Source organism: Protopterus annectens, chromosome 1.part2 (genome assembly GCF_019279795.1).
Source record: "Protopterus annectens isolate FY-2018-M chromosome 1.part2, PAN1.0, whole genome shotgun sequence".
NCBI classification, from domain to species: domain Eukaryota; kingdom Metazoa; phylum Chordata; order Ceratodontiformes; family Protopteridae; genus Protopterus; species Protopterus annectens.
The window spans coordinates 361,815,795-361,843,128 of record NC_056727.1 but is presented as its reverse complement, the minus strand read 5'-3'; the positions used below and the strand labels follow the sequence as shown (position 1 = coordinate 361,843,128).

Sequence of the window (27,334 nt, the reverse complement as noted above, 5' to 3'; positions counted from 1 at the left end):
CACCTACAAGAAGTAACTGGAAATAACATATTCAGTTAGAGTTATTTCTGTCATCTGTCTATCCATATTTAATATTTCATTTTATTCTCCTTATCAACTGCAATACTATCCTGCATGAATAATCAGATATTTTAAAAGTAAAGAATTTTCATTTGTTCATTTTTAAAAGCTTGCAGCTGATGTCTTATTATTATAGTGAAAGGTATCCTTACAGCACTTTTATAACTGCTGACATCTATCATTGGTAGAGGGATCCATAATTAAGATCTATGTATCAGATTAATAATTTAACTGGTGTCAGTGTACCATGAATACAGGAAAGGGATGCTTTCTGCCCCTCCTGGAAATATTGTGAATACCTGTATATGGAAAACAGTTTGGTTAATTCTCAAGTTACTGGTGTTAAATTTGTACTGGAAGACACTAGGTCCAGTTTGAGGTGAATGAGAGCATTATGAGTCAGTGAGAATAACATTGTTCTGTAGCTGACATTGTAAAGCTTATTTGGATGTGATAGGTACTGGTCATAACCCAAGGCAGTAGTACACATTTACAATAAACTCTTAGGGCTAACACCATCATTTATGTAGAGGTGTGGATTTATGCTGTAGAACTCCTGCATTTCACATTATTTGGTTGCAACAGTGGGATTCAAACCCCATCTATCCATTGTTTAAATTGATAATAGTGGTGAGGGAATCAAGGCACATACTCCATGTCCCTCAGCTGTTTATAGATGAACATTAGCCTAGATGCTTCCTTCTTGTTACCTCCAATCTAAATAACAAATACACTTAATACATAACTTAAGCTAGTTTCCTCTGCATGTGTGCAAATAATGTGGCAGAAGAAAAACATCTTGTCCAAGAATGATGAATTTTATTAAACTGCAAACTCTTTGACATAAATACTGAGCAAGACCAGGAGAAGAGCCACGTAAACATCTGGTTGCATTTGACACATTTCTATAATAAAAAGTTTGGTTTTAAATATACTAAAATCCATGCCTTTCAAATTACCATTGTATAACAGTGCATTAAAAATAGTTTGACCTTGTACAATATAATATTTAGTGATTGATAAAATGTATTTTTGTGCTGCTAACACTCTGAAGTGATATTCTACATAGTTTATTTAAATGAACAAAGTTGCTCTGGCATACATAACATTTTCAGTGAATATATTATCCTCTTCTGCTTTCATTTAGCTTTTCTGCTATTTTCTGCAGTTCCAGGTCCATGGTTGCCAGGTTTTCGAGTTCTTTCTCCTGTTAAGATAAAACAAAACATGGAAAGAATAGTATCAGCAGGAGGGTTTGTGATTATAGAAATATTTGCAGTTTTCAGAAATATTCATATACATAACAGGAAAGGCTAAACCTTACTGTGTATAGATATCAAAAATACTTTATACATTTATGTCTGTGCTCATACTCAGATCTGTTGATATGCATTTTCAGTCACTGATAGCTTTTTGCTGTGTGCACTCTTCCACCTGCTTACATTACATTTTCTCTACCAAATTTTCTCTGATACAGGATGATGACATCCCTTAACACTTTTTCATAGTTAATTTCTCACAACTGTGCTGTTTACTTATACATTTATACAGTTCACCACATTAAAAAGAAGCAACCAGTATAATCTTATTTTTTATCTATCACAGCCTTTTTTTCATTCATTCATTCATTCAGTAGTTTACTGGGGTTCAATATAAAGGAAATTATCAGGAATGGAGCTAACATCAGTGAAAAGAAATCACACATGAGAAAAAATCAGAATTACCACAGTGTGTCAGAAATTCTGGGACAGGTTCACTGGAAAGGGACAAAAACCTGGATGAGACATTGATGTACAGATTAGGAAGAGGTCATCTCTTAGTAACCTGTAAGAAACAGAATATAATGGCATTTCCTAAAGCTTTTTCTTAATAGTTCATTTTTTCTCCAGTCCTATGATTTTTCTAGTAAATAGTTATTCCACCCTTTCAAGTTATTTCATTTGGCTTGTTTCAATGCTACAAATTGCATCTCCTGAAACAAGCAAAATGAAAGAAACTGAAATGGTACATTCACTACTTACAAGAAGTTCAATTCTGTCTGATCAGTTAGGTATAAAGTAACACAATAATTGTCTTAGAGTGACTCAGTGACAGTGACTAGACATGACGAAGCCCAAGGGACCAAACAAAGCCAACCGTGGGTAAATACAGCATTACCCACACCCAGAAGTGGGTTATTGCTATTATACCATGACATAATTTAAGAAAAGAAACTATTACTTTTCTTAAATAATGGCATAGTATAATGCCTGTTTACTGCCCTTCTGCAGATGTCTGGCATCCGCGGCAGTACATCAGAGCTGTGGGCAAAAGCAACGGAGAAAGCAAGATCTCCGTTGCTTTTTTTTTACTGTTTTTGCTATGTTAAATGGGTTTAACATAGCGAGACAGTTTTAAAATAAGCAACGGAGATGTCCGTTGCTTATTTTAAAACTGTCTCACCATATTAAACCCATTTAACATAGCGAAACAGTAAAAAAAGCAACGGAGATCTTGCTTTCTCCGTTGCTTTTTTTTAAAACCTGTCTTGCTATGTTAAATTGGTTTAGCATAGCGAGACAGCTTTAAAATAAGCAACGGAGATCTCCGTTGCTTATTTTAAAGCTGTCTCGCTATGTTAAACATATTTAACATAGTGAGACAGTGTTTTAAAAGTAGAGTTATACTAATGGAAAAAAGTCCGGGCGACCGGACCTTTTTCCATTAGTATAACTCGATTTACAATGTGCACGCTGGCCAATCAGCGTGCACGTTTTGGGGGGGTCATGGTATAATATGCTTTTCTGACTTTGGTGGACACACACCTGCACACCCGCACACACGCGCACGCGAGCATACGCACGCAGACACGCACGCATGCATGCACACACGCACACTCTGGTAAAATTTCGTAAAAATCCGACTTGTTGTTTACTACTGTCCTTAGCTCTACAATGATCGTGATCACTTGACCATTTATTTTGTAACCTTAATTTATATCCTTTTTGCCAAGTCTCATGGTGCTACATTTACTGACATCAAAGGTAAGGTTATTACTACTGCATCAGGCTTACATCTTTTGTGTATCACCTTGAATAACTTTGTCAACTTTTATTAAAGCTATTCTGCCTCATAACCTAGTTCACACTTCTATATCTGAGAAGACTAGTCCGAGCAGAAGTGTCACCAGTTCAGAATGATATGATACACCAGTGATAACCCCTCCTGGAAAAGAATGTTACCTCCCCTACACCTTGAATTATTCCCTCCTGCTGCTTACCCAATGTTTCACTCATTAAATTATATAAGTAATTATTCATAATGCTTTTATTTTTGTCACGTTCTACCTTATGTGGAGTACTAGTGAATATCTTAGCAAGGTCAATATAAACAGTTATGTTCCCCCAGCTGTTCATCAAGTCTTTCTATAAACAAGACATGTTTCAATAAAAGTATACTGCTTTTAGGCATTTTGAGTGCTTATAAAATATTTATAAAAGTATGACATGACATACATTCTAGACTCGGCAAAGGTCACATGACATGTGCCGATTGGGCTACTTATTGCTTAGTCGTTGCATGCAATTGCATTCTGAAGAAGTTCGTTTGCATTTGAAAACAAGTGCTCAGTTTTAACAAACATCTTCCAGGAGACTCCAGTCAGTTGTGGTTTTATAAGTTTTTTTTTCCAGTTGGATGGCCCCATGAATGACTGATCACAGACAAACCAGGATTCTGATATTATTTGCTACCCATATCAGTCTGCTGTCCCCATCGCCTTCTTTGTATCTGCTGTTCAGCAATTCACTAAAACAAGCAATAATAAATTAGCAAGTGAAGGGTGCTAAGTCTCCCCATTGTCCGTGAATTGTCTTTGGCAGACTGGAAAGTGTACAGTTCATTCCATCTGATCAAAAGAAAATAGCCTTAAATTTTTATGCTGGTGTGCATTTCTTTTCTTAAAATAAAATTATGAATGTTTTCTCTGCCCTTCTCTCGTCTGGACCACCAGCCCCTCCCCATATTTACTTTCCCTCAGCAGTGCTGAGTCATGTCACCCACAGATGTGCACTGGGCAACAACTTTAGCCCTCAATTACAGTCATTAGTTGTTGTAAGTACTAGGTTACATTTTAGCATCTTTTTGGATTTTAATATATTTTACTAGGTATTTCATATAATGGCTATAACTTAGCTGTTTTTTTTTTATCATTTTGCACAAAATGTTCAAAGTGCCACCTAAGAGACTCCATCAATTCCCAGATGGGAGACAATCAGCCTTATTAGGGAACTACTAAATCCTGAAACAAAATGGCAAGATGAGTAAATGAATGGACTGTCAGAATACCAAGCAGATGAAGCAACAATCTATAATAATGATTATATTTAGTAAGATATTTACTCACTTTCGCTTGCACTGCTACCTCACTACCTGTATATACTAATGTCAAGGTCCTGTCACCATGGCACAAAGGGAATGTTGTGTTTTCTCATGAAACAAAGTATATAACCAGACTGTTAAGTGCCTTTTTATAAATTCAAACAACACTACATCAATGCTATTTAATAATGCACAAGGATTAACAAAAGACACACCACTCTAGTTATAAGACCCCCCCCCCTTCCTTGGAGCAGCCATTTACAATAGTATAATTCTTCAAATATCCAGATATTCTTTAAAACCTATTCACAACTTTAATCAACAGAGATTATTAGAGTTTTATTTACTAACTACTGAAATTGGCTTATAAAACTATTAACATCATGTCACAACCAATTATATGTAATAATGTATAGATCAGAAAATTAGAACTTGTATCACTAATAACCCTTTCCTTGTCTAATAATACTAGGTTCATAGGTTCATAGGTAGGTACTAGGCTACTGGCCCTAGGGCCTACACAAGCCTAGCCAAAAAGGTACCCTGGCTTTCGCCATCCAAGAAAATTATTTTCCTGTGCACCTGTTGAACAGAGTCACAGAGGTGATCCCCTGGGTGAATTTCCTATTTACCATCGAATCATCAGTATTTTTCTTGAAGAGTGCTAATGAGGAGCTTTGTTTGCTATAGATAGGTAGTTTGTTCCAGAGTATGGGAAGTATCTGGGACAGGAATCTATCCCTCCAGCATGTTCTGTTTATTGTAGTGACAAGGTTTAGGTCCCTAGACCATGTAGCTCGGAGGGATTGGGATTTCTTTAAGTGGAGCATGTCCAACAGCTCTGGGTTTGACATAGCTTTGCATGTTAGGCAGAGATCACCTCTGAGTAGGCGATATTCGACAAAGTAAAGCTGGAGTTTTTTGAGACGGTCTGAGTAGGGCATCTGTTTGAGGCTGGTAATCCCCTTTGAGAGGTATTTCTGCGGCCTTTCCAGTTGTTGTAGATGTCTTGTGAGGTACATACCAAAAGGGGTGTTGTACTCAAAATGGGTCTAATGAGTGATGAGTAGAGGAGAACAATGATCTCTTTTTTCCTGGATGAGAAACCTTTTGTGATGAGGTGTGCCACGTAGAAGGATTTCCTGTCTACTGTGGCGATGTGATTATCAAAGGAGAGACTACTTTCTGCCTGTGTCCCAAGGTCTCTTATCACACTTTCGGTGTTAAGTAGACTACCACCTATGTGGTAGCTCATGGGTACAGAGTTTTTACCAAAGGGGATGACAATGCATGTTTTGGCATTGAGCTTAAGGCCATGGCTTTGACACCAGGCATCTGTCTCAGTGAGGCCCTTTTGTAGGATGTAAAACAAGTATGGAGTTTCGATTATGGCTCCTAGTTTGCAGTCATCTGTGAACTTCATTAGCCAAAGACCTTCTGTGTTAGCCTGTACTTCAGAAAAATAGATACCAAACAGGAGAGGACCCAGGATGGAACCCTGTGGTACTCCAGTTGTCATTGGTCTGAAGTCGGATTTGGAGTCTGCTACTTTCACAGTGTGGGTTCTGTCAGTGAGCCAGTTGGCAACCCATCTTGTGACATAGGGATTTATACCTAGTTTAGTGAGTTTATCTATAATTCCAGAGGGAGGATGGTGTCAAAAGCCTTGGCGAGATCTAGATAGGCTGTGTGAACCACCTTACCCTCGTCCAAGGCATTGGTGACTGCTTCAAAGAAATCTATCAGGTTTAGGAGACATGATCTGCCTTTTACCAACCCAAACTGGGTGGGGTCCAGAGTTTAGAGATTACCAATGTTTCTGTTTGTAAGTTCCATCATGATACATTCCATGGCCTTGCAGATCAGGCTTGTTAGGCTAATGGGGCGGTAGTTCCCAGGGTCCGTGGTGGCTCCCCCCTTTGTGGAGTGGGATAACGTTCGCTTTGCACCATTTAGTGGGCACAAAGCCTGAGGTAAGGCTATGATTGAACATGGTGCGTAGGTGGGGTGCCAGTTCATTCTGTAGTTCATGTAGAATGCAGCCTGGTATGATGTCAGGTCCCATGGATGCTGTGTTCTTCGCTTTGGAGTTCTTGGCTTTGGAGAGTGTGCTTTTTACCTTTGCAGCCATGATTACAGAAACTTTGCATTCTTCCGGTATAGAGATGGGTCCGGAGTGAGGGGGGGTAAAGTTAGCACTGAACCTGTCTGCCAGGATGTTGGCAATATCAGTTGGTTCTGTATATTTAGTGCCATTATGCTGTAACTCAGAGCAGATCTGAGTGTTGCCATTGAGATTCTTGACATAGCTATAGAATGCTTTGTGGTTGTCTTTAGAATCAGTGGTGATTTTGTTTTCGTAACTAGCTTTGGAGGATTTTATGAGGAAAATATTCTCTTGTATTAAGATTATATCACCCCAGATGGGACTCAAACCCACAATCCCTGGCTTAGGAGGCCAGTGCCTTATCCATTAGGCCACTGGGGCCTAAGCTTCTCCAGGTAACTCCTCCAAGGAGTTGTTGATTTGCTGTATCTTCAAAACATAGAAGCATCGAGTAACACTATTAAGCACAAAACTGTTAGCTATAACTAAAGGAGAGAAATATTATGGTTTGTAACTTTCATCTTTAAGCATCTTCACATTGTTACCCACATTTAACAAATAAATTAAAAATTAAAGTTTGTTGATATCCCTGCAACTAAAGTATCCAAGGCACATATACTCTGACATGACTCTGACAAACGTCTTTCTTACGAGCAGCAGTATGAAATACCACTCCTGCAACCACCTGAAATATTATGTAACTTCCCACCTTTAAATCATAATTACATGACCATTTCATGCACCTCTCCCAGTGTGACTGTTTTAAGAATCATTAACTTACCTTCCTACAGTCTGTGTAGCCTAGCCAGTTATTTTCACTCAGTAAAAATGAAAACATGTATGCTTTGGGGTCCCTATGAGTTCACCGACAGTTCAGAACATCGACGCTCACATCATCGACACCAAATCATCGACTATTCATAACATCGACATTTCAGGTAAGCGATCTTCCCCCTTGCAGGACCCATGGTAGCACTTGTTTCTCTGTTACAACGCGTACGGTTTACGTGACTCTTTACAATTTACCCTGACAGCGTTGTCCTTAACTTCGTAACAGAGAAACAAGTGCTACCATGGGTCCTGCAAGGGGGAAGATCGCTTACCTGAAATGTCGATGTTATGAACAGTCGATGATTTGGTGTCGATGTTCTGAACTGTCGGTAAACTCATAGGGACCCATGCTTTGTATGTGTGTAAATATGCTATTATTTATCAGAACATAGGTTCATAGGTTCATAGGTTCATACTAGGCTATCTGCCCTAGGGCATTTATAAGCCTAGCCAGAATGTGTTTGGCTTTCGCCACCCATTTTAAATTTATTTTGCTATGCCCTTTTTCGAGGTTAGTATACTGTGCCTCTGTCTAACAGTGACACAGAAGTGATACCCGGGGTAAACCTACGATCTCCCATCCACTCATCAAGATTCCTCTTGAAGAGAGTCAATGAGGGACTCTGCCTAACCTGGACTGGGATTTTATTCCAGAGTGAAGGGAGCCTCTGGGTTATGAATCTGTCCCTCCAGCATGTCCTATTTATTTCAGTGCTGAGGTTCAAGTCTCTCAAGCGCGTAGCTCGATGGGATTTGGATTTTCTGAGGTGCAGCATGTTCATTAATTCCGGGTTGGACATGGCTTTATACGTCAGGCACAGATCGCCTCTGAACAGGTGGTATGCCACTGAGTAGAGCTGGAGTTTCTTTAACCGGGCAGCATATGGCATTTGTTTGAGCCCTTTGATCCTCTTGGTGAGGTACTTTTGGGGTCTTTCCAGTTGCTGCAGGTGTCTGGTAAGGTACATCCCAAAAGGGGCATTCTACTAAATTATGGGCCTGATGAGGGATGAGTAAAGAGGCACGATGACCTCCCCTGATCTAGATGTGAATCCCTTCATGATTAGGTGGGCTATATAAAATGTTTTCTAACCACTTTGGCCACGTGGTTGTCAAATGAGAGATTGCTATCAACTTGGGTCCCCAGGTCCTAATTACTTCTTCTGTACTTAATGGATTACCACCTATGTGGTAATTTGTGGCACTTTGTTTTTGCCAAAGGGATGACTATACACTTTTGGCATTTAGCTTGAGGCCATGGCTCTGGCACCAGTTGTCTGTTTCTATGAGGCCCTTTTGGAGGATGCTTGTGTCGGCTGGAGAGTCGATTATGGCGCCCAGTTTGCAGTCATCTGCGAACTAGGTCAGCCACAGTCCTTCCGTGTTGGCCTGTACCTCCGAGAAATATATACCGAACAAGAGAGGTCCCAGGACTGAGCCTTATGGGACACCACTTGTAACTGATTTGGAGTCTGACATGGCTCCAGCAATTCTAACCATGTGGGTTCTGTCCTTGAGTCAGTTTGCAATCCATCTAGTGACATAGGGGTTTATATTTAAGCTGGTGAGCTTATCTATAATGCCTGAGTGGGGTATTGTATCAAAGGCTTTTGCGAGGTCCAGGTAGGCTGTGTGGACCACCTTTCCCTCGTCAATGGCCTTGGTGACTGTTTCAAAGAAATCAACCAGGTTTAAGAGGCAGGATCTGCCCTTAACAAAGCCGAACTGGGTAGGATCCAGTGTCTGTAGGTCCCCAATATCTTTATTTATGAGGTCCATGATGATCCTTTCCATAGCTTTGCAGACCAAGCTAGTCAGGCTTATGGGTCGATAGTTTCCAGGATCCGTTGAGGCACCACCTTTATGGAGAGGGACCACTGTTGCTGTATGCCACTCTTTGGGCACATATCCTTGTACGCCACTCTTTGGGCACACATCCTAAACATATTTAGCTTAACATATTTGCATTTCAGTGCTTATATGTAAATATTCTGCAACAACCTGAAATCTCATCACTAATAATCTATAGCACAGTTGTATGAAAGCAATAATTTTAGTCACTTCCTTTAGAAATTTAATTTCCTCTATCAGCACAGATTTTGTTTCCAGATCTTACTGTAGCAGATTCAGAACTATATGAATCATTTTACTTTGTATAACATACATTTTTTCATTTATTACTAACTCGATGCATTATTTATGTCACACTTTTACCTTGTGCATTGGTCATTACAGAAATGGGTCCTTGGAATGGTTATTTTATTCTTACATCAAAGGTAGAAATGAAAAAAAAATGAACAGGATGTTCATATTTTCCAAGGCTGAACAGCCTTGGAATTAAAATAAAACACATACGAGTAATATTATATGCTACTGATATTACACATCCAGTCTTTTCCAGAAATGGGAACAATATCTTTCTTGTATACAGAGCTCAATTACATGCTACTCTGCACATACTGCATTTCAAATTTGGAGTTTTCAATTTCAGTTCTCTGAACTGTTCATTTTTGTGTTTTAGCCATTTGACTTTTGGTCAAATAACTGGCTTATTAGTAGGAACCAGCCTTACTTCATGATCTATGTGATGACTGTGCCCTGGTCCAGCAATCGAGGAGCCTCAATCCTCACCACCAACACCAGGGAGGTTGTCTCATAGAAGAGAATAGGATAATTAATACATACAGTAAAGTACAATTTCCCTTAAGTGCACACAGAGATCACAGTCAGCCTGGGGCTGGTTGCTCCCTTGATCACCAGGTCCCCAATAAGACTCCCCACTGGCACATCTATAGGGTCCAGGTCTCAGCCTAGCTGGGCAAGCTAAAACCTCCAGTACCCTCTCTGTAAAACCAGTGCTTTGTGTCCCTGCCAAGTAGCTGATACAACACACACACACACACACACACACACTTTGAGATAAGTATTTATACAACTTCACAGACACTCCTGGGAAAGGCTGACACAGATTCTCCAACTGTGCCCCTTTACCCAGACTATACAGTAGTAATTACTGCCACCACCCAGCTAATAATATCAGCTACTAAAAGGCCCTTAAAAGGGTGTCCAATTATTACTGTGCAATATTATAATCCAATGGTAGTATGACTAACAGTCAAGGCTTACTTTAGAGTGGCCTATTACAATAACCTCTATAAATATGCAATGTACTCTAGAGCTTATCTCTACACAAAACAGCCACAGGTAGAAGGTTCTAAAAGTATTTAATAATAAATAATTAAAACACAAGACAAAACTACTATACCACAGAGATATCTAAGAGTTTAGAGATCACACAGAAACTTAAAATAATACAGTAGGACAGGTGTGATTTCAAAGAAAAATACCAAATTAATCTTTACTAGCTTTAACTATTCCGACAAGAAATCACAGTGCTAAAACTTACATGTGAGCATAAGGCAGAGTGCTGATAAGTTGGATATCCAAGATCAAAATGCTCCAAGTCTCTTGTGAGGAAATAGTATTTAAACATTACTAACAAACATGTCTCTAAAGCCGCGGTGGTACAGCAGTAGTGTTGTTGCCTCACAGCAAGAGGTTCTCCTGTTCGATTCTCGGCTGGCGTGCCTTCTGTGTGGAGTCTGCATATCCTCCCCATGGCCGAGTGGCCTCCAAAAGACATGTGTGAATGGACGTGCCTTCGCTGAAGGTTGGGCATCGAGCTGGCAACTTGGCACTATAAAAATCTACTGCCAATCATTAGCAGACCGGAGTTCCACTGTGGCAACCCCTAACTGGGAAAAGACAAACAAACAAACTAACAAACATGTCTCTAAGGCCCTCCCAAATTACATGATTTTTGACACTTAGGTTTTCCCAGGCAAACAAACTGCATTATTTAGCAATCTAACACCTGCTCAGAAACTTACAACAATAGAAGACATTTCACATGTACATTCTAACAGAAACCAGAGCAATAAAGCACATTCCACATCTAAATTCTCGTCATAAACTTTAGCCTTAGAACAATGGGCATGAAACCTTCATCCAGACGCACTGGGGCTGAATTCTAAAATGAAAGGGTCACAATATGCTTCACTGGGCCAGTAAAGTGCAATGCTGTCACATATTTTGCAGTTCCACATTTCACAGTGTTCTTTTACACTCAAGAAAACATGCCTGTATTTTACATTTATTTACAAATGCCAGAATTATATATCAAATTCTATTTGACGTTTTTATTTTTTTTCCCCAGACTCTGGAATAGACTGCCCATACATGTCAAGCAGAGCACCTCTTTGGCCCTCTTGAAAAGGAACCTTGAGGATTGGATGGGAGAAAGGAAATTCACTGTGGGGATTATGTCAGTCACCCTGCTAGACAGGGGTTTAGGGAAGTAAATAGTGTGGGAAGAAATAGCTAGGGAATTGTTATGGCTAGGCTTGTATAGGCCCTAGGGTCGATAGCCTAGTACCAACCTATGAACCTATGACTAGATTGGCAGCCTTTATCCATCTCTCCCCAATCATCACATCTCTTCCCCCCCCCGGGGAACTCAAGCAAGTTTTTCAAGTGCCCCTTGAGAAACATTACTTGAGAGTGTCAGGTCTATCTGGGTGTACCTCACCCCATTCTCTGTCTTGACAGCCCATCTGCATTGGTATTGCTACTCCCACTGCGGTGCTGCACTGACATATCATATACTTTCAAACCCACACTCCATCTTAGCAACTTGGCATTTTGCTGACTGGCTCTGTTTAACCATGTTAGAGGGTTGTGATCTGTCATCACAGTGAATTTTCTTCCATACAGATAAGGCTGAAGTTTTTGTAGTGCCCACACTATGGCTAGACATTCCTTTTCTACCACTGCATAGCATTCCTCCCTGGGTTGGAGCCTATGACTGAGATAAACCACTGGGTGCTCTTCTCTCTCTGAAGAAATCTGGCTAAGTACAACCCCCACCCCATAGTTTGAAGCATCCGCCTGTACAACAAATTCCTTGCTATAGTCTGGACTGGCTAACACAGGGGGTCCTTCCAAAGCTTCCTTAAGCTTCTGAAATGCATCCTCACATGCTGGGGTCTACACTACCTTATTTGGCCTGTTCTAACTTGTCAGGTCTGTGAGGGGAACAGCTATGGTACTATAACTAGGAACACACTTTCTGTAGTACCCTGCTGTTCCTAAGAATGCCCTCACCTGCTTTTTGATAACAGGTGCAGGCCATGCCTGAATAGTTTCCACTTTCACAGGTTCTGGCCTTATCTTACCACTCCCCACTCTATGTCCTAGGTAGGAGACCTCTGCCATACTCACCTGACATTTGCTCGGCTTAATGGTCAACCCTGCCCTCTGTAGTCTGCTCAGCACCTCCCTAACATGCTGAAGGTGCTCTTGCCAGGAATGGCTGTAGATAGCAATATCATCCATGTAAGCAAGGGCAAACCCTCCTGTTCCTGCTAAGATATGATCCACCAGCCTCTGGAAAGTCACTGGGGCATTCTTCATCCCAAAGGGCATCTTTGTGAACTCATACAAGCCAAAAGGAGTCACAAAGACTGACTTCTCTCTAGCACTGAGAGTCAAAGGCACCTGCCAGTAACCCTTGGTAAGATCAATGGTTGTAAGATACGTAGCCCCACCCAGCTGCTCTAGGGCCTCATCTGTCCTAGGCATGGGGTAAGCATCCGACTCTGTGTGACTATTTAATTTCCTGTAATCCACACAGAACCTGGTGCTGCCATCCTTCTTTGGCACCAGTACCACTGGGGAGGCCCAGGGACTGTTGGACTCTTGAATCACCCCTAGTTCCAACATCTCCTGTACCTCCTCCCTCAGCGTCTGTTTGACTCTCTCAGGCACCCTATAAGGGGCCTGCCTGATAGGCCTTTTGGGTCCTGTATCCACCTGGTGCTGCACCAGGTGGGTGCTCCCTGGTTTCCCGGTGAACATGCCCCCAAACTCCTGCAACACTGCTTGGATTTCTTGAACCTGGGTAGGAGATAGCTCCTTGGACATTGCTATCCCTTCCACCGAGGTTTCAGCCCGAGCCTCACTGAGGAGATCAGTCACAAGATCTCTCTCAGACTCCTCCTGCAGTCCACTGCAAATGCTCAGCACAAGGGCCTCCCTATCATGGTAAGGTTTCATCATGTTAACATGGTACAATTTGTGCCCCTGCCATCTGCCTAGCACTTCCACCATGTAGTTAACATCACTTACCTTTCTTACCACCTTGTAGGGTCCTTCCCAAGCTGCTTGCAACTTGTTGTATCTGACAGGAATGAAAACCATCACCTGCTACCCTACAGCATACTCTCTAGCTCGAGCATTCCTGTCATACCACAACTTTTTTTGTTGTTGGGCTTCTGCCAGTTTCTACTGGCTCATGAGTTCCCTGAGCCTTGTCCTGAGGTTCAGGACATAAGCCACAACAGAGTCCTTGTGAGACTCACATTCACCTTCCCACTCATCTCGAATTAAATCTAGAGGGTTATGTTGGGAGGGTATAAAACATTCAAGGCATTCAGTGATATACAATATTATGTTACACAGATTTTGGCAGACATCCAATAGCTGAAAAACATTTATAACAAGTAAAACATTTATACTTTATTATTTTATAGCTGTAAATTACAATACCTCTGTAGCAAAGTAAAATCTTAACAGTACACGCCCCATTTATGTCTTAAGTTTTGTTTGTGGGTTACACTGAATATTTTGTATTCACGTGTGTCTGATAAGTGTGTGTGATAGGTATATGCATGTGTATTTGTGTGCGCTTGTGTGTGCATGTATGTGTGTGTGTGTGTGTGTGTGTGTGTGTGTGTGTGTGTGTGTGTGTGTGTGTGTGTGTGTGTGTGTGTGTGTGTGTGTGTGTGTGTGTGTGTATCATGTACATGTGTGTGTGTGTGTGCATGTCTGTGTGTGGGTGTGTGTGTCTCTGTGTGTGTGCATGAGTGTTTGTGTGTGTCTGAGTATTGTGTATATTTATATAATACAATTTGATCTAGTTATCACCAGACAAGTTGTTTGAGAGTGGAATCTGTTAGCATTTCAGAAAATAATAACTGAGAGAACAGAACAGAAGACATAAGAAAAACAGGAGAAGGTTATGAGCTAATAATGTCTGTAAGTTAACGGAAAATCAAAGCTGAAATAAAAATGTTAATAAAAGGCACTGAAGTCTCACACTAAAGGTTGACCATCCAAAGTACATAAAATGTAGTTTTGTTTGAGTTTCCTGTTTTTCTGGCAGACATTTTCTGCTGCTAGTCTGTCTTCATTATTACTGAGAGTAACAGGGCCTCCTGACCTTCTGTAGTACGAGTGATTGGGTAATAGCAGGGACTGAGTAGTAATATAATCTTCTAACTCTTCCACTCTTACTGGCATATAAACACAGTGTCTTGAAAAGGTTGCACTTGTATTTATCAGGCTGTGGATGTGGATGGTATTTCATTACTGAAACTAAGTGGAAAAGTGGACATTCCTTAAGATTCCAAGAGTAGGATAAGTTATTTCTTACACTTATTTCACTGAACTGCACTTCTGAAACGCTTATAATTGTGCTATACAGTTAATCTACTACATTTTGCACTGTTATAATGCTTTTTTTACTGTTTTACTGCATTTATGTGCTGTTTTATACTGTTTTAACTGCATTGTTCATTGCTAGATACTGTTTCATTACTCTAATTGCATGTTTACTGAATTACTTAACTATAAACTTCTTTTTCATACTGAGAGTTGCATTTTCTATTTGTGAGTGCTCTATCCGAGCTTTTCTGTGCATTTTTGATTTTTTGAGGTTTCTGTGTTCTAATCTAGTCTGTTTACAGTTAAAAGCATTCTCGAGAGTCTGCTTGCTCCTTGATCTGTTTTAAAACTTTCATTTAGTGGCTACAGCTAGGAACTGTAATAGTTTTCCTACCCACCCTCCCTAGTGTTGTGGTGTTCTTATACTTGGTGGCTTTGCAGTTGCCCGCCCATACTGTATATTTGATCTCTGACACTCCACCCAGTCTAGTGTCATTAGTTCATTCAATCTAATACAGAACATTTGTGAAGGCCAACCCACTCAGATTCTTAACCTTGAATTAACTTCTGTTCCAGCTTTCTCCATTTCCACTTTACTGGAAAAAAAAATTTACTGAAAAAAAAATTCTAAGCTTGCTTCCCCCCTTTCCTGTAACAAGTATTGTCCAGATACAGATTTGCTATATCCAGGACTGTTTGTCACACACACTTAACTAGGGTTAAACTATTCCTGGTGCCATAACGTCTGCTCTTCAAATTTTCCCTTACAACTAGCCAGCTTTTTAGTTTTAGCACTCAGATCTGTTTCTTTGAGCTCAGCACTTATTCAGAACTCATAAGCACTAAATAAACTACAAATGACTACAGCACTCAACTTTCCTCACTGTCTAGAGGAAAACAGTTTTAGTACTTAATAAATAAGCACCTATCCAGGCATGTTTTCTCCTGTCTACCTGATGAATCTGGGCATCTTGGGGCAATGCAGTAATTGGCTCATGTACACAGACAACCCTCTCCTCCTACCACCCAACACTACAACCTGTGAGAGATGCACTTATATAGCCAAACTGGAAGTAAATCTCTCTTCACCCAAGACTGGGCTAGACAGTCAAGAGGAGAAGGTAAACACTTGCACCACACCACACTCAGCACATAGTCCCTCAAAACCTACACCACCAAAACACACACATAGAAACACAAAATACATTCGCGGAGACTCTCAGTAAAAACCTGCCCAAGCAACAGGGACCTCCAAAGCAGAAACACAAGCAACCTCCACCCCCCCAACACAACCCAAATGACACATAGCCCACAAACTCAGTGTGCCACTCAACCACAGCCCATAAGGCATAACAACGTACCCAACACTCTAGTCATAGGTGACTCTATAGTCAGACACACTGATGTTCCACTCACCAGGTTAAACAAGGAGAAAGTTACTGTCAGCTGCTTATCAGGTGCCAGGATCCACCACATAATGCACCCACTCAGATCACTCCACAACAAGTACAAATATGACTCTGTCATTGTCTATGTTGGTGTGAATGACCTGAGATGTACCTCTCTGGACTACATGAAAAGAGACATGGAGGAGCTCTCCGATCTTGTAGCCCAGGCAGGTATGATCCTAGCCCTGAGTAGCATCCTGCCATCACCCAGAATTATACCACAGTACAAGGACAAAATGATTGACTTCAGCAATTGGCTAATCTTCTGATGTCATTCTAAGGGAACCCAGTATCTGTCTGCCTGGGATGACATGATCAACAGAGCATGCTGCTTTGCCAGAGATGGCCTGCACCTGTTGCCCTTGGGATTCTGGATACTGGCAAAGGCTCTTGCCACCCCTATAGTGCCTTTTTTAGGCAAGGTTCAAATGACAAATTCTCCACTGTAACAGGTACAAGCAAGCAAAATCTGAGGGTAATGCTACTCAATGCTAGAGGTCTAAACCTCAAAATGCATTCACTTGAGGCACTCCTTAAAATGGAGAACATTGACACCTGTGCAGTGACAGTGACCTGGTTCAAAGCTCCAGAGAGCACCCCTGCATACCACACCTTTCGGCCACCAAACCCGGACCGAAACACTAAAGGTAGAGGCGTGTCCATATTCATTAAGGATATTCACACCTCTAAGCTAGTTGCTCAGCATAATGCATCCGAGATTATCCAAGTTCAACTAACTCTGGACAAAACTGCAATCCAGTTTGTAGCTTGCTACACACCCCCCACCATGCCCCAGGATTCCCACTCCTCTTTTCTTGATACACTGGAAAATATTAAGGTACAACCCAACACTCTAATAATGGGTGATTTAAACTACCCCACCATTAATTGGGGAAAGTACACATGTACCAACTCTTTTGTTCAACGTTTTCTGAAATTCATCAATTCCAACGCCTTGGATTAACTTATCCACACCCCCACCAGGGGCAGCAATATCCTAGACCTGGTCATCACCAACATGGTCGACCGGTGTTCCAAACCAGAGGTCAGCTCCATGTTGGTCAGATCCGACCACAAGCTAATCACCCTAGACATCCACATCCCGCTCCCACCCCCATTAGGAAAACAACCGTAAAAAAATTCTCCAAAGTCAACTTCACACTTCTTAAGACAGAAGTGGCAAACACCCATGCAGTTGGACAATAGAGGTACGACTGCTAAATCCTACACAAATGCACTTTATAAGCACTTACGCGAGTGCATGGATCATGCTATCCCTAACAGAACCAAGATGCTATCCTCCAAAAAAAGGAAGCCAATCTGGTGGTCTTCTTCCATAAACAAACTCTACAAAGAAGAAAGAAACTGTTGCAAAAAAGAGTAAAATCCCACGATGGAGGAACTCCCTAGTCAGCCTCAGTAAGAAGCTGAGATCCCTCATAAAATCCTCCAAAGCTAGTTATGAAAACAAAATCACTACTGATTCTAAAGACAACCACAAAGCATTCTATAGCTATGTCAAGAATATCAATGGCAACACTCAGATCTGCTCTGAGGTACAGCACAATGACACTAAATATACAGAACCAACCTTTTATTGCAAGTATCCTGGCAGATAGGTTCAGTGCTAACTTTACCCCCCTCTCACCCCCTAAAAGGCCCATCTTTATACCGGAAGAATGCAAAGTTCCTGTAATCACGGCTGCACAGGCAAAAGCCTCACTCTCCAAAGCCAAGAACACAGCATCCATGGGACCTGACAACATCCCTGGCTGCCTTCTACATGAACTACAGAATGAACTGGCACCCCACCTAAGTACCATGTTCATTCATAGCCTCACCTCAGGCTTTGTGCCCATTGAATGACTCAACGCGACGGCTATCCCACTCCACAAAGGGGGGGGCACAACAGACCCCGGGAACTATTGCCCCATTAGCCTGAAGAGCCTGGTCTGCAAGGCCATGGAACGTATCATAATGGAACTCATAAACAAAGACATTGGAGATCTCTAAACTCTGGACCCCACACAGTTCGGGTTTGTAAAAGGCAGATCATGTCTCCTAAACCTGATAGACTTCTTTGATGCAGTCACCAAAGCCATAGATGAGGGTAAGGTGGTTCACACAGCCTATCTAGATCTCGCCAAGGTGTTCAACACCATCCCTCACTCTGGAATTATAGATAAACTCACTAAACTAGGCATAAATCCCTATGTCACAAGATGGGTTGTCAGCTGGCTTACTGACAGAACCCACACTGTGAAAGTAGCAGACTCCAAATCAGACTTCAGACCTGTGAAAAGTGGAGTAACACAGGGTTCAGTCCTGGGTCCTCTCCTGTTTGGTATCTACTTCTCTGAAGTATAGGCTAACACAGAAGGTCTTTGGCTAACTAAATTCGCAGATGACTGCAAACTAGGAGCTATAATCGAAACTCCTAACAATGTGGACATCCTACAAAAGGGCCTCACTGAGACAGATGCCTGGTGTTAAAGCCATGGTCTCAAGCTCAATGCCAAAAAGTGCATTGTCATCCCCTTTGGTAAAAACTCTGTACCTATGAACTACCACATAGGCGGTAGTCTACTTAACACAGAAAGTGTTATAAGAGACCTTGGGACACAGGTGGACAGTAGTCTCTCCTTTGATAATCTCATCGCCACAGTTGTCAGGAAATCCTTCTATGAGGCACACCTCATTACAAAAGGTTTCTTATCCAGAAAAAAAAGAGGTCATTGTTCCCCTCTACTCATCACTCATTAGACCCATTATAGAGTACAACACCCCTTTTGGTATGTACCTTACAAGGCATCTACAACAACTAGAAGGGCCGCAGAAATACCTCACAAAGAGGATTACTGGCCTCAATCAGATGCCCTACGCAGACTGACTCAAAAAACTCCAGCTTTACTCCGTCGCATATCGCCTACTCAGAGGTGATCTCTGCCTAACATAGAAAGCTATGTCAAACCCAGAGCTGTTGGACATGCTCCACTTAAAGAAATCCCAATCCCTCTGAGCTACACGCTCTAGGGACCTAAACCTTGTCACCACAATAAACAGAACATGCTGGACATATAGATTCCTGTCCCAGAGACTTCCCATACAATGGAACAGACTACCTATCTATGTCAAACAGAGCTCCTCATTAGCACTCTTCAAGAAAAATCTTGATGATTGGATGGGTAATAGGAAATTCACCCCAGGGATCACTTCTGTGGTTCTGCTTGACAGGGGCACAGGAAAATAATTTTCTTGGGTGGCGAAAGCCAGGGAACCTTTTTGGCTAGGCTTGTATAGGCCCTAGGGCCAATAGCCTAGTACCTAACTATGAACCTATGAACCTAGAATAAATAGACAGTCAAACCACCAGGCTGTATTTCTTCAAAATAAAAATGTTTTCTACATGTCACAGAGTTACTTTTCCTGGGGTGGCAGAGGTGTCTGAGTCACAAGGTGCCAAGAAACAGAAAGCTGATCACTGTTTTCCATAGGAAGTCACTGCTGGTGTGATTTATAAGAGTGTGCTGGTACTGATTTATTTGTTTTGTGATAGTTCTCCATTCTTTCTGTTTGTATGAGTGCAGAGTTGGTATATACAAGTCTGGGGTGCATGGGGGAGCTTATCTTCACCAATGAGGGTACAGTAATGGCTTGCTCATCTGCAAATAACTGCTGATAGTTTAGGTTTTCACCTTTGTGTGTTGTGGGAATTAGTTTTCAACACTGTGGTGTTTCAGGTTTTAAGCCTTAGGGTTTCAGCAAGGAAATTGGAATAAACTGATCTCTGAAACACACAGGGTGTATATATACACAGTTAGGATGTTTTTTTCCTGTAAGAAATATTCACTCTGTGTTCCTCTACTAGAAGGGCTGTGCCTTGAGTGGGAGAGTTGGTAAAAAAACTAGCCTCTATCCTTTACACTGCTTGTCTAGTCTTATTCTTAAATTTTGAAATTATAAGTGTTGTTTTTATTCTGATTCTTGATTGACAGTTAGCTATGATTTTCATGGAAACAAACAACACAGGCAAGTTGTTGGCATGTTAAGATATAATTCACTTCAGTTGTTTGGTCCAGTGTAATTTTCAATAAAATTAGTCGGAACAAGCTCATACATTGATAAACAAATACACAGAGCTACGGTGTGCAGAGTCTAACACATGTACTATCTGTGTATCATACATTTTATATGATACATAATGCACTAGCAAAGCACTAAGCCTCCTTTTGGGGAGTGGAGAGGAGTGCTGCTAGATGACTGAAGGGTTGTAAGGCAGGCCCAAGAGGGGGACTCTGACAAGGGGCTAGCTAATCCTTTCCTCTGTGCCAGGCTGGCTATTGACTGAATTCTAGAAGGTAGGCTGAATAAGTCTCTGAATGAAAACTGAAGCTGCACAAACCCATTGGGGGGGGGGGGGGGTAACAAACCATTATCTTTAAACCCCAAGGAATTCTTCCAAATCACCAAAAATTATGCCACTGCTAAATCTCTGTAAAGAGGTCAATGATATATTTAATAAATAATATAGATCTTCCACTGCTAAAACCTTATCATGCCTAGCTTAGCATATACCCTCCTCTTAATGGCATTTGTTTCTTATAACTCTCAGATGTTCCTGATTTTGTCAAAATATTTAGCTCTGCCCCTTAATCTCTTTTAAAACTGGTGACTTTTGGACAAAAGGGGATGCATTACACTCAATAAATTATGACAATAATTGAAGATATAGACTTCTTTTACTTCAAAATATGCATATTAATTCACATTCTCTTATTCTCTCAGTTTCTCATGTGAATAGAACCAATGTCTTTAAAAGTGTCCCTGATTGTCCATTTTTATTTCTGGACTGATGCATTGATTGAGGACATGTGTTTGGCTTTGCCAAGCCAGTGACAGTAGCCTCTATTCTATGTACACAGACATGTGCATGCATGAGTGGAGGTAATGTAGGCATCTGCAGGATTCAGATGTACATTTCAGTCATCAAGGATGAGGGTAGGGTATGAATATAAAACATCCCTTTGATCTGCATAATAAGTGATGTAGCCTGGCATGGTGTGGTGATCAGGTAATGCTGAGGCTTGGAGACTAATTACAAAACTAGAAAGGTCCATCCAGAAACACTTAGGCACCTCCAGTTGAGGAAGAAATAAAGCAGACTCTTGGGATTCTGGGAAAGGATATGCCCCACCCCGTCATCACAGTGGATGATGCAGGTAGAATGTAGCACAATAAATCTTCATGCCTGCCTTGATGATGGCCTTCTCCAGCTGGCTCTCTTCCCATCTAGTGGTAGCCTGCAGCAGGACAAGAAACAAATCAACTCAAAACCTATAAATGGAGGCCTAATGGTTGGCAGGCAGGGAGGCTTGAAGCACTTAAAAAACTAAAGATTCAGTACACTTGACAATTTCAAACAAAAAAATGGGTGATTGTGAGGTGGAGTTCAGGGAAGAGTTAAGACAGGCACTGGGAGGCAATGAAGAGTTACCGAATAGCTGGGCAACTACAGCAGAGCTAGTAAGGGAGACTGCTAGGAAGGTGCTTGGTGTGACATCTGGACAGAGGAAGAAGGACAAGGAGACATGGTGGTGGAATGACAAAGTACAGGAGAGTATACAGAGGAAGAGGCTGGCGAAGAAGAAGTGGGAATTGTCAAAGAGATGAAGAAAGTAGACATGAGTATAAGGAGATGAGGCACATGGCAAAGAGAGAGGTGGCAAAGGCTAAGGATAAGGCATATAGAGAGTTGTATGAGAGATTGGACACTAAAGAGGGAGAAAAGGACCTGTACCGATTGGCTAGACAGAGGGACAGAGCTGGAAAGATGTGCAGCAGGTAAGAGTGATAAAGGACAGTGAGGGAAACATACTCACAAGTGAGGAGAGTGTGTTGAGTAGATGGAAAGAGTACTCTGAAGGGCTGATGAATGAAGAGAATGAGAGAGAGAGACGGCTGGATGATGTGGGGATAGTGAATCAGGAAGTGAAGCAGATTAGCAAGGAGGAAGTAAGGACAGCTATGAAGAGGATGAAGAATGGAAAGGCTGTTGGCCCAGATGACATACCAGTGGAAGCATGGAGGTGCTTAGGAGAAATGGCAGTGGAATTTTTAACCAGATTGTTTAATGAAATTTTGGAAAGTCAGAGGATGCCTGAGGAGTGGAAAAAAAAGTGTTTTGGTACCTATCTTTAAGAATAAGGGTGATGTGCAGAGCTGCAATAACTACAGATGGATAAAACTGATCAGTCACAGCGTGAAGTTATGGGAAAGAGTATTGGAAGCTAGGTTAAGAAGGGAGGTGATGATTAATGATCAGCAGTATGGTTTCATGCCAGGAAAGAGCACTACAGATGCAATATTTTCTCTGAGAGTGTTGTTGGAGAAATACAGAGAAGTTCAGAAGGAGTTGCACTGTGTCTTTGTGGACTTAGAGAAAGCATTTGACAGGGTGCCTAGAGAGGAGTTGTGGTATTGTATGAGGAAGTCAGGAGTGGCAGAGAAGTATGTAAGAGTGGTACAGGATATGTACAAGGGTAGTGTGACATTGGTGAAGACTGCGGTGGGAGTGACAGATACGTTTAAGGTGGAGGTGGGATTACATCAAGGATCAGCTCTGAGCCCTTTCTTATTTGCAGTGGTGATGGACAGGTTGTCAGATGAGATTAGACAGGAGGCCCAGTGGACTATGATGTTTGCAAATGACATTGTGATATGTAGTGAGAGTAATGACCAGGTTGAGGAGACCCTGGAGAGGTGGAGATATGCTTTAGAGAGGAGAGGAATGAAGGTCAGCAGGGCTAAAACAGAATATATGTGTGTAAATGAGAGGGAGGGTAGAGGAATGGTGAGGATGCAGGGAGTAGAGTTGGTAAAGGTGGATGAGTTTAAGTACTTGGGATCAACAGTTCAGAGTAATGGTGAGTGTGGAAGAGAGGTGAAGAAGAGAGTACAGGCAGGGTGGAATGGGTGGAGAAGAGTGTCAGGAGTGATTTGTGACAGACGGGTACCAATAAGAGTGAAAGGGAAGGTCTACAAGAGGGTAGTGAGACTGGCTATGTTATATGGGTTGGAGACGGTAGCATTATCGAAAAGGCAGGAGTCAGAGCAGGATATGGCAGAGTTAAAGATGTTAAGATTTGCACTGGGTGTAACTAAGTTGGACAGGATTAGAAATCAGTATATTAGAGGGTCAGCTCAGGTTGGACAGTTTGGAAACAAAGCAAGAGAGGCGAGATTGCGTTGTTTTGGACATGTGCTGAGGAGGGATGCTGGGTATATTGGGAAAAGGATGCTAAGGATGGAGCTGCCAGGTAAGAGGAATAGAGGAAGGCCTAAGATAAGGTTTATGGATGTGGTGAGAGAGGACATGCAGGCAGTTAGTGTGAAAGAGCAAGATGCAGAGGGCAGAAGAAATGGAAACAGATGATCCGCTGTGGCGACCCCTAATGGGAACAGCCGAAAAAAGACGAAGAAGAAAATGGTTTTACACTATCATTGGCTAGCTGTCTTTACGTTACTGATAAAACAGCCATTCTACTTTCAACTCTTACCTTTACGTTACTTCATGAGAGCTTCTTCCCATCTCTGCAACAGAAACTTAAATAAACCGTTCATTTTCCCTATATGCATTGACAATTCTGGCATCATTTACCTATGTGTTTTGTTCTTGAAGTACTGTGGTTGCACAATGGGGTAAGATTGAGTGCAAAGTCTACATAATTGTACAACACTCTATAAATCATACAGGGTTCTGGTACACCATTCTGTGTAATATCAGCCCTGTTCCATTGAATACAATGTTAATGAATTCTGCCCTTCCTCCATATGCCTGTGAACTAACCATCTTACTGACTTTATCAAAGCAAGCACACTGGTTAACAACTGCCATCCAGGAGGTACACTCTGTCCAATTGTTTATTCATCCTACTTATAATTTCTCCTTGTACTGTGCCAAGTTCTTGCCATAGTCACTCTACAGAATTAACCCCCCATTAATTACTTGAAACTATTTTTAAGTTCTTGATGGTGACTGGAAGTATATAGATCATGTGCATGTAGATGTCCTCAATAATTATACCATTTATGTACTTAAACCTCCCTTAGAACATTTACTCTTCAAAAATACACTCTGTGTATGCCATTTGCTTACATCTCTGTTAAAAATGTATTTTGAAATAACTCCTTGCTTACCCAAAAACTAGTGACATGATGTCACTTATTTGTCATATATGCAAACTTCTGTATTATTTGTTTATATTCTATATGAAGAAAAAGTACTCTCGCTCTGTCTCTTTATATATATATATATATATATATATATATATATATATATATAAATATATATAAATATATATATATATATATATATATCACTGGGAAATAGTTCTGAATGTACTGCTTGTATTTGTCTTTCTACGCTGTTTTGCTGTAAATGTTTCTGGCCTGGATTCTCATTGGAAATGGTCTTCTCACACTGATTTCTCCTGCTGTTAATTGCTACATGAGCTGTGGGTTTCATCATGTAAACAGTGGCAGGTTGGTCATGACTATGCCCACCTTGTTTCTAAATCCAAAAGTCTTAGAGTGTGAAAACGTTTTATAGTGAAGTATAGCGTTATATATGTGCTCAAAGCATACATATGTAACAAAATATTAATAACTGCAAACAAACCAGCCTTCCCCTTTTACATATTTATCTAGGTAACAAAACCAACTATAAAAAAAAAATATATATATATATTTTTTTATTTATTAACTGGGAAAGTCTGACTTGGAACAAAGCCAATTTTCAGCAGAGGCCCAGAGAGAAATGCTCCAGATGCATGTTTTTGTAATGTAGGAGGAAACTGGAGCACCCGAAAGAAACCCACACAAACACAGGGAGAACATGCAGACTTCACACAGAAGGAACCCCAGCTAAGAATCGAACCAGAGAACCTTTTCCTGTGAGGTGACAACACTACCGCTGCACCACTGCACCATCCAAATATAATCAACACAACAGACACACACACACACACACACACACACACACACACACACACACACACACACACACACACACACACACACACACACACACACACACACACACACACACACACACACACACACACACACACACACACACACACACACACACACACACACACACACACACACACACACACACACACACCTAAATCTATCTACAGTCCAAACGAAATGACAGGTTACTTAAAAATTACTCAGAAAATAAAATAAAAAAAAAACATTAATTTAGTGGTTTTATCCCACAAGAGAAAAAAATTATTCATTTAGTGGTTTTATCCCACAAGTGACTTCTTCATACTGTAGTGAAAAATCCAAAACACAAGTAAATAGTAAACACACAGGTCACATGCTCAATTCACATGAATAGTATCTCATATTTCAAGCTTTTCATTTTCAAATAAATTTTACAATTTTTCATATCATTAAGCCCAGGGGGATTGCATGGATTCAGCTTTACCTGCTAACAGTTCTCTTGCAATCTAATTTGTCATCGACATCAAGCCTAAAGTCACAATTTTTCAATTCATCAGCTATGAAAAAAAATGCTTTATTACATTCACTGACATGTCTGAAAAGGGCATTTCTATTGTTCTTAGTTTCTGTTGCAGACATATGTTCATAAATCCTAGTATGCAATTCTCTAATTGTCAATTCAATATAAAATTCACAACAATCTGAAAAATAGTCTGTGAACACCACATACCCGGATTTGCAACTAAAAACACCCAGAATTGCAACTTTGTGCCCTCTTAATAAAAGCTCAGACATGGCAAGATTAATAAACTGACAATAGTTGCATTTATTACTTTTGAACATATGTTTTGTTTTGGTACCTCAGGGGTGGACAAATAATGTAATCTAGTCTGAAAGATATCCTTCCACTTTTTTTCTCTTTTTCTTACAATTTATTTTAGTTTTGTATTATAAATCCTGGCATATGGTGCACTCAAAAGCTTCATCGTGCGATGTACTATTCCCAAGGACCCAGGGAGGGAGCCCATCTGGCCTCTGTGTCATCCCTGAGAGATCTCAGGTGCCTCCCAGCCTCCCTTTCTCTGTTCTGGTTTCTGTTCACTGTTCTCCCTACTTTGCCCTCCCTCCCAGCAAGGTAGCCTCTGATGCTTTCCTTCAAAAAATGCTCCTTCAGTTTTTCTAGTTTTGCCCAGTAATCTATGATCTCCCTCTCATCTTTGCTCAATGTAGTTAGGTTTGTCCCTTATTTTTTTGTTCCGCTAGTCACCTAAAGATAGCTTTCCTCCACCTATTAATCACTTCTGCCATCTTCTTTTCAGCTTCTACCTTTGCTGCCATTGCCTCTTATATCATCCTTCTGCTTGCTCCTTGCACTAACGTATTCAAGTGTGCTAACACTATCCATAACATTAACTCCAACTTGAACCACAATGCTAATGGTAACCACAACCCTAATCCCAACACTAAACAAAATGCACACACACACACACACACACACACACACACACACACACACACACACACACACACACACACACACACACACACACACACACACACACACACACACACACACACACACACACACACACACACACACACCTTACACTAATCCTATCCCTAACAGTAAATGCAGTTATAATGCTAGTACTACTGCACTGCACACAGACACACACACACACACACACACACACACACACACACACACACACACACACACACACACACACACACACACACACACACACACACACACACACCTTACACTAATCCTATCCCTAACAGTAAATGCAGTTATAATGCTAGTACTACTGCACTGCACACAGACACACACACACACACACACACACACACACACACACACACACACACACACACACACACACACACACACACACACTTACATGTGCATGTTTGCGAGACCACACAGAGATTCACAGAAACATTGGTAGAATTAGTGCAGGCTATGTACAAGGACCTGATGACTCAAGTACAAACAGTATTCAGCCTCACA

At 41.1% G+C, this 27,334-nt stretch overlaps 1 protein-coding gene and 1 non-coding gene across 2 annotated transcripts in view; both read right to left on the bottom strand.

The window, feature by feature from the left end:
- Nucleotides 1–857: 857 nt before the first annotated feature.
- CHGB (chromogranin B) overlaps nt 858–27,334 on the bottom strand; it is a 404,164-nt gene continuing 377,687 nt past the window's right edge. Inside the window, exon 5 of the mRNA XM_044056428.1 lies at nt 858–1,267. Within this exon, the coding sequence (XP_043912363.1) occupies nt 1,184–1,267 (84 nt within the window). The 3' untranslated portion in view covers nt 858–1,183. The remainder of the gene's footprint in view (nt 1,268–27,334) is intronic.
- Nucleotides 6,835–6,907, bottom strand: TRNAR-CCU. Its single transcript has one exon. It is a non-coding gene; the product is annotated as a tRNA-Arg (tRNA).